The sequence below is a fragment of the Glycine max genome, chromosome 10 (genome assembly GCF_000004515.6).
Source record: "Glycine max cultivar Williams 82 chromosome 10, Glycine_max_v4.0, whole genome shotgun sequence".
NCBI classification, from domain to species: Eukaryota; Viridiplantae; Streptophyta; class Magnoliopsida; order Fabales; family Fabaceae; genus Glycine; species Glycine max.
In genome coordinates, this window is record NC_038246.2 from 14,958,723 (window position 1) to 14,967,611 (window position 8,889).

Below are 8,889 nucleotides of genomic sequence, written 5' to 3' on the forward strand. Positions count from 1 at the left end.
AAAACCTATTGGTGATTGAACTTTTGATTTATCATTGTGATAGTCTAGCAGGCCAGTCAGGCTGAATTCTAGGTAGCATTGTAGATTCATAAAGAAGTTGAGCCAATGTTCATCGGGTAGATACTGATGATGAATGAGAAGAGCTACACCACTACAAATAACATATCCAATGGGTTTCATTACATTTTCATGACTTAGTTTTCTCAACCTTCGAAGCTCTATAACTCTATAACTATCTTGCTCGGGTAGTGCATTATTTTCATGTCCATAGAGATTAGTTTCCTTACAATAAGACTGTCCCAGAGGGCATGATTGCCTTGTAAGGTGTACTGAAAGCCCTAGAATTATCTTGCTCTAAAGAATATTACCTTCTAGATTATTGTTGCCAATTCGAACACTGAAAAGGGTTTGACAATTCCCAATTTCAACCGGAAGGTCACAACTTAAATTGTTCTGAGTGAGGATCAAAACTTCTAGCTTCCCTGAAGTAAAAATTCTTCCCGGTATAGGGCCTTCAAGGTGGTTTGAATGCAAGTTAAGTGTTTTAAGCTCATAAATAAATCCAAGTTTACTTGGAACCCTTCCATCGAAATTATTCTCATAAGCAGCAAAAACTCTCAGATTGGTCCAATTCCCTACCCAAGATGGTATCAAACCGCTCAAGTGATTGTTGAATATTTGAAAATCCTGTAAACTCTCAAGGCCCTGAAGTTCCTTTGGTATCTCTCCCACCAGCAAGTTATTGGAAAGGTTCAATGTTTTGAGGCTCCTTAGAGCACCCAATTTGGGAGGAATTGAACCTTCAAACTTGTTTGAAGACAAGTCTAGATATTCGAGATAAAATAAATTTCCAAAAGTAGGAGGAATCAGTCCATGAAAATCAGTATTTGAAAGGTCAAGCCACTTCAAAGCTTTGAGTCTGGAAATTGAACTTACATCACCTCTAAGATTCTGATGAGAGATGATGATAGCCACAGGTGGCACCTTCCCAGGAGCAATATTCTGAGTTGCTGGTATTTCATCCAGAAACTCTAAGCTCTTGCTTGATGGCAGATATTCTCCCCACTGAATACACCATCCTCCGAAAAACTCTTCTTGGAAATGTGAAAATGTATGGAACCAAGAAAGGTACTATTTGCAACAAACCCTCAAATAAAGATTCGTGCTTCATGGGAAACACCTTTTATTTTAAAAGCTTTCACTAGATAATTAAGTAATGCCACATCACTAGATGGCCTCAAGTATATGTAACTCAAACTTTACGATAACATAGTATCCAAAATCAAAACTAAATATCTGAAACAATTTTAATTATGGAATCTTGATGAGCAACCCATACAGTTTGGAATTAGAAGCTTATTTGAAATGAGGAATTCATAATACAATGTTTACTCTAACATACTACTGAGAAAATAGGGATAAAATGTGTGAATTTACCTCTTTTAATGAAGTAATAAGTAAAACTGGTTACAACGATGTCTTTATTTTAGCACTTTCTTCGTCACTAGCATGATGTAACCTGAGCATGCACTTGTGTGCACATATTCAAAATGTGGTTTGAAAAAAATATCACTAAGAATGTACGTATGCATATTTATTTTAACAGAAGAAAAAATATCAGACATCTTGCTATGAATATGCATTGAAGAATCAAAGTTGCTAGCTAGTTTATTGGAATCTGTGGGGGAATTGCTGAACTATCTTCCATTGGGGCATTTGAACATCTATTGTAACATCCCAATTTTCATAAATGATGAATTTTAAAAAAAATGATGAGATTTTATAAATAAATAAATAAGTAGATATAATTATTAATTAAAATAATGATTTGAGAGAAAATAAAAAAAGTATTTTATTTATTTGTTTGATAGAAAATAAAATAAAGTTTGTTTTTATAAAATAATAAATAATAAATAATAAATAAATAAATAGAGTAAATAATAGGTCATAAATGCCCCTAGCTATAAATAGCAACATGCTAGGTCAGTTTTCAGAATGACTCCTCAGCCTCCTCTGCCTCACAATTTCGTTTTTTTTCTCTTCTCCCAAAATCCTCTCTTTTTCTCGCAAGCCACCTAACCTATCTCAGAAAAATGACGATCTCGGACTCATTCACCGTTGGATTGTCGTGAAATTTGAGCACCACGTTCACAACCGATTTCCAAGAATTCCCACCGTTGGGAATTGCGATAATATGTTCGAGCTAAGAGAAATACCCCTCGCATTTTCCTTTCCTGGAGAAACCCAAAGCTGTCTCGGTAAAACTATGATCCCGGTTTCGTTAACCGTTGGATTTCATGAAATTTGGATATGTTGTTGGAAATTCAATTTCGCACGCTTTCACCGTTGGGATTTACGAGATAGTATTTGCGGAGGGAGAAAAATAAATCGCATGAAGACAGTACAAGTGGAGGCTTCAATCCCTTCTCTGTCTCTTTGACGTTTGGGAACTCTATCGGAGCAGTTAGAGGAAAAAAATTGGAGGAATCTCAGGGAACCGCTAGAGATGCTGCTATCGCTGGCTGAAGACACGTGAGTCCGCTTAAGGGATGGGTTATCTACAATTGGGAACTAGTAAGAACATGTGTAGGGATCCTTAGAGATATCAATTGGAATGAGTTTTTGGGTGTTTTTGCAATTTCATTTTATCCTTATAATTATTACAGTGAATTATATATGTTTGACAGACCAATTTTTGTGAAATTGATATGCTATTGTGTTGAGCGTGAACCCTATAAATTGAGTACTTTTTCTAATTAATATGAATTGATGAAACAAAGAAAGGAGAAATTTAGAGAGAGATATTGATTTTGTATTTTCTCTTTTTCTTGTTGTTTAGGTTTTTATATATAATTTAAAAAATTAATATCATAATTGAAACTGACCAAAGTGTTCATATAATTATTTAGATTTTGTGCATTGAAAGCTTACTTTGAAATTTTTGATTTAATGTGATGTATGCTAGTTTATATATATAGAGGTAGTTATTTGTATTGATAATTTATGTAAATAATATTGTAGAGTGTTATAGTATGATTCCAAAAATTATTAAGTGTTGGAGTTTGAGAATATTATGGTTAAATTTCATGAACATGTGTATGTTGTACCTTATGAATATCATTGGGGATGTTATGAGATGGTTGATGTGATGTTATGAGATGTTAAAGTGTGGACATGATATTCGATTGAGAATAAGTGGATGTGTTTAATACTTATGTTACATTAAATATATCGTAAACTATGAATTATACAATAACCCGACCAATGTTTATGCGCAGTGTTAAAGAGAAAGTGTAGGTTTCTAGTTAGGAACCAGTGTTAAATTGTAGCGCAATTGTGTTAAACATGTTTGAAACATGAGTGTAAGGTCGTGGTATTGTATAATTCATGAGCAATGCTTATAAATGAAATGTGATGAATTGTGGAATAATATGTTGCCTTGAGATTATAATATTGTTATTGAGATTGAGTAAAAGTGTAAAGTAGAACAGGTGTTGAATTGTGAGATACGCGAAAACATGTGATGGTGGATTGTGACATTATGAGATGTGAAATTGTGAATGAGTTTTGGTTGTGAATAAGTGTGTGATTAACTCTTGATGTGACATTATTTGTGTTGTAAGCTGTGAATTGTACAATAACCCGACCAGTGTTATCTTGAGAAAAGTGTAAATGTGCAGTGTTAAAGAAAAAGTGTAGGTTCCTATTTAGGAACCAGTGTTAAATTGTAGCGCAATATGTTGTACGTGTTTAAGACACGAGTGTGAGGTTGTGGGTATTGTATAATTCACTAGCAGTGTATGTGTGCTAAAATTATTTTAGGGGTTGGACACGAATCAGGAGGGAGAGACCCTGACAGGCTCTTCAGAGTGTAGGCCTTGGGGGTTACCGGGTTTGAGTGCTCCTTTAAGCCTATGCTGATCCCATATGGTTGGAGCATTCTCGCAAAACATCGTGACCATGACTGGTTTCCCTATGATCTTACTTAGTGAGAGTGACCTGGCAAACCCATTGTGTGGTGTGTCTTGTTATGTACTCCTAAGCGCCCCATGGTGATTTTTCACTGACATGGTACCACATTGCATGTAGGCTTGAGTCTTAGCATAATTGTCTCATGCGCTTGCTAATTATTTGTTATGAAATTGAGGTGTTATTATGTCTTGATCAGAGCGTGTGATTCTTGTGTAATGTGATTGATGATTGAAAAGTGTGATTGATGGATGAAAAGTGAACTTTGAATGACAAAGTGATGGAATTACGTCAATTACGTGTAAGTAAGTTTTATTTGGTAATTGAAGTGAATGTGAACCTTTTACTCATGTGATTTTGTTTACCAATATATTTTATTTATTTATATATATGTCGGGGTAGAGGGTGTCACATCTATCATGAACTTCCATTTGACACTTTGGTATCGATGGATAATTAGACTCATCACAAAGCATCTATAAAAGAACCATGGATGCTGCTAGACTACTTTTAATAAAAATTCTCAGTTTATTATTGTACGGAACAACTATAAGAATTGATCAACCAATATATATTAGATGTAGGTTAATTGATTAGTCATACCTCCTTTCAACCAGTATATATCAATGAATGTCTACTAAACATCTCATAGCAGAGCTGAATAAATTAAATTAGTCTTGAGTATGTTAATAATCTCACCATTAGCTAACAACTCAACATTTGTTTCTTATTCTGATCCATTACTTTCTTCAGTACTTCATGTATAGTAACAATAGGGAAATAGATGGTCATGCATTTGACAAAAAGGAAAAAACATAAAGAAAAAGAATTGTAAAATAAAAATAATTGCGAAAGATATCACTAAAAGTCTAGAACTACAGAGAAAAAAAAATTCATGAAAACAAAAATATAGCACTAACTAAACTATACAAGGGCAGAGTACAGAGTTCTCCGTTATTAATTTTGAAGATCCTTTAAAGATTATTTCTTTCTTCTTAATGTTTGAATCCCTATCCAAACAGTTCTACAAATGGGCTAAGACATGCATCTATGTTATTAAAATAACTCCTACACCCAAGTAGATGAAGCAAAGTTTGCCTCTTCAAAATGACACCCATTTAAAAGAAGGGAAAAGTGTCAATGAAAAAAATAAAGGAACCAAGAATAGAATTGTCGATATAAGCGAATGTGGTAGGGATGATTACTCTATGTTCACATGTATCCTATTCTGACGTAAACTAAAGTAACTATTTTGCTATGATTCATGCTCCGCTATGTATACTTTGAAAGCATCTCATCTATGTAAGTACTAGTTCCCCTACTTCCCTTACCTTTAAGGTGTTGCATAATTGAGTTTCCATTTGATTCCATTATACTACTAATGAAATAAATACAACCATTATGCGGAGTGTAGAGTAAATCACACAATTTTCAAGTTTGCAAGAGTAAACTAAACCATTTTCAATCTTCACATTACATGCATGATCCTTACAATCACAGGTACTTTCAGAAGAAAAAAAAGGAACAGAAAAAACATTCTTCAAAACAATAATTGATTTTGAAAGTCTCAGGTAATTAGCAGTGGCTGAGAGCATAAGATCATCAAATGATGGGTCTGATTTCTTAAAGTTAATTCCTAATTACAAGCACAATGTCATTGTCAAGAACCAACTTATTAATCCGGATTTGGAATAAATGTAAATGAGAAGTGTTAAGAAACTAATATAAACTCATCCAAACAGCCCAAGTGAAATTGGAAAATTCTGAATTCTAATCATCCCAAGAGAAAAAAAGGGAATACATAAAAATGCATATGTAAGTCAAGAAGGAACAAAAGGAAAAATGGAAAAAGGTAATATATAATTGGCAGCTCAATGCAAAAAAAGAGATTATACTCACTTCTGTACATATAATTTGTAAAATTAAAATACTGCATGCTATCATTAGTCTTATGTATGCCAATAATCTCACCATGAGCTAACAACCTAACATATATCAAGTAACATAGATGATCCTAAATTTATCACTTGCACGTAATATATGTTATGCAAATAAAAATACATACTATTACAGATGCCCCAAACCAATTTCTGCCCAAACTAGTGGGTCAAAATACAAGACACTTTCTGAGTTAACTTGCATACCTGATACTCACCTGCATCCATCCTGAAATTTTAGCATTTCCATATTCAATTATAGATTTCATACTAAAAGGCATGTTATGAAATGGAAAACTTATTTTCAATGTTACTCAAATGAATCCTTAGGTCTTTTGTGAAATTGTGAAGTGTTTTTCTAAAAATGTAATCAGACTCAAATAACAGGTTCAGAAAGAACCTTTTTACTGCATAAAAGACAAGGGATGGATGGTAAATTTTGTCTATACATTAAACCTTCAAACCAAGACTTTGAAGGCTTATAATAAATGGAAGAATAGTTAGAACCCCTCAAGTCTTACAACAGTCAAAAAAAGAAAACTACACACTGGACTAGAAGAACAGAGAAGTCAAAGCAATTCTTGAAAGCGTTCCATCGAAGACTAATCTCATCTCCATTGAAGCCCCATTCGCTGCCCATGCTCTCATGGTCAACCTTTCATTTGAAAACTCAGGGCTTTAACAATTAGGTTTTTAATATAGTTTGGAGTCTCTAAAAACATAGAAGATAAATAATTAGCTAATCCTGAAGATAACACCAGTTGACTGCTTTCTTTTAATCTTTGGAAGAAATTGTTTCTTATTCCAACGCATTATCTTCTTCATGTACTATAGCTATATGGAAATGGAAGGTCATGCATTTGACAAAAGGAAAATAAAGAAAAAGAACTGTAAAATAAAATAACAGCGAAAGCCATAACTGGAAGTCTAGAACTACAACAAAAAGAAAAATCTTGAAAACAAAAAATATAGCACTAACTAACATGTACAGGTCATGCATTATTATTCACCAAAAAAAAAAGCTCATGCATTATTAATAACCAGCCAAGTGTCCCCTACAGTTTTAATCCCTATCCAAACTGCTATGGGACCGAGACATGAATGCATCTATGTTATCCCTACAGATAAGTAGATAAAGCAATGCTTTTCACTTAAAAAAGATGCACCTATTTGAATGAAGGGGAAAAGTGTTATTGATGGAGCACATAAAGGAACCAAGATGACTATTGTTAATATATGCGAAAGTGGCAAAGATTAACCCTTAAAACTAAGTTATTTCTCCATGTTCACAAGTATCCTATTCTTTGGCATAAATTAAAGTCTATTATGATGTGATCTCATGAGCTAACGAAGCACAAGATTCAGATTCATGATTGAATTCCGGATACTCTGAAATAGCATTACTAAACCAAATGCATATTGTCGATTAAGAGTCAGACAAATAAAATGAAAAGGAGAAAAACCATAACTTCAAAAACTATAGAACATTAGACAACACTGATAAACTGAGTCACATTAGAGCCACTAATTGAATCACGCAGCTTAGTTGCAAAATATTAGTAAGCCCATAAACATACATAAAACTAGACTATTCAAAAGTGTAAAATTAAACAAAAACCAAGAAGAGACAAAACTGGTGCTATAGTTGTAGTCCAAATTTCACTGTCAAAAATAACAATATAGGAGCATATGTCCTCTATACATAAGACCTTCAAAACAAGACTTTGAAGGCTTCTAATAAATGGAAGAATGGTTAGAACCCCTCATTCTACACAATTGACCACAGTCAAAAATAGAATAACTACGCAATTGACTAGAGCCTCTACTAGTGGTGCCTATCCCATATAGTTGATTTGAAGAACAGAGAAATCAAAGCCATTCTTGAATGGATTCCATTGAAAACCAATTTCATCTCCTTTCCTTAAACCCCTTCTTGCAACAAAATCTTTAATCCAATTGCCAATTGTGGCGTCCCTAAATAATGACTGGTTTAATAGTAATAATTTAAATAACAGAAACCATGGGAATTTTTTTTTCTTCTCTTCTTTTCTCTCTCTTTTCATGGTAATTAAATTCAGAAGGAAAATTATCACTATAGTGTCCTGAATGGCCAGTTCACAACTCTATTCGGAGTCATTTCTTTCTGATCACTCATAACCTCTAAACTATTTTGCTCTTTCAAAAAGAAAAATATATCAGCCATCATTTTAGGTCGTCACGTGAAAAATAATAAAATGCGGTCGATAAACTCTTTTCAATAAAGTTTGTTAACACTGCCTTTTCAAATAACAAGATTAAACATAATTACATTCATCATCTAAAACTGTCCAAAATATGGGAGTTTGCAAAATACATAGTGACATCCAGAGCAAAGGTATCAACTGTGGTGGCTTCAGCCACTTATATACAATCATCAAAATTTCTATACAATAGGTCTACCCACCCAAAAATCAAAAGAGTAAACCTAGCAGTCTGAACTAGATACACCCACCCACAAAAAGTATGTAAACCTAGTCTAAGGAGCCGCCTGCTATGATGAAGAGTCTTCACTATTCGCTGTCCCTCCAGGGCCGCTCTCCTCTGTAGAGTCTGCCTCAGATGCTGACATGATATCCTCTGGAGAATCCACATCATGGAGTGGGTCCTCATCATCCTCTGGAAAGTCAAGAGCATCCACAGCAGGCTCAGGAGGTAACTCCTCTGGGTCCTCTTCAGGATCTTCTTCAGAGGATGACACCTCTATCACTTGAACTGGCTCCATTAGTCTATATGGAGTAGGTGTAGGTAGTATCCACTCCACAGGCTGTTGAAGCGTGCGTGCGGGTTCCTCCGGATGTACTAATGAAGTAGCAGTGAGTCGAATCGTGCCACGGAATCGGCACCTCTGATTGCCTTCAAGGGTCTCCCAAACTCCCTCTAGGCACTCCATCACCACGCGATCATGGATTAACTGCGCTGCCATCATGATCTACAAGAAATAAAA

At 34.4% G+C, this 8,889-nt stretch overlaps 1 protein-coding gene across 1 annotated transcript; it reads right to left on the bottom strand.

Annotated features, from left to right (window-relative positions):
* Positions 1-354: 354 nt before the first annotated feature.
* On the bottom strand, positions 355-8,868 carry LOC102663511 (leucine-rich repeat receptor-like tyrosine-protein kinase PXC3). Its single transcript, XM_041006179.1, has 2 exons — positions 8,653-8,868; positions 355-1,065 (listed from the first exon to the last, which is right to left on the bottom strand). The coding sequence occupies exons 1-2, from the start codon at positions 8,866-8,868 to the stop codon at positions 355-357; spliced, it is 927 nt and encodes a 308-aa protein (XP_040862113.1).
* Between the last annotated feature and the right edge of the window lie 21 nt (positions 8,869-8,889).

What these genes read in the sequence shown, in the direction of transcription:
- LOC102663511 (XM_041006179.1), bottom strand. Translation starts at nt 8,868, where the DNA reads ATGGCAGCGCAGTTAATCCATGATCGCGTGGTGATGGAGTGCCTAGAG. An exon ending in GACTAATGGAGCCAGTTCAA is followed by an intron (nt 1,066 to 8,652) that starts GTGATAGAGGTG and finishes TGGTGTATTCAG; the next exon opens with TGGGGAGAATATCTGCCATC.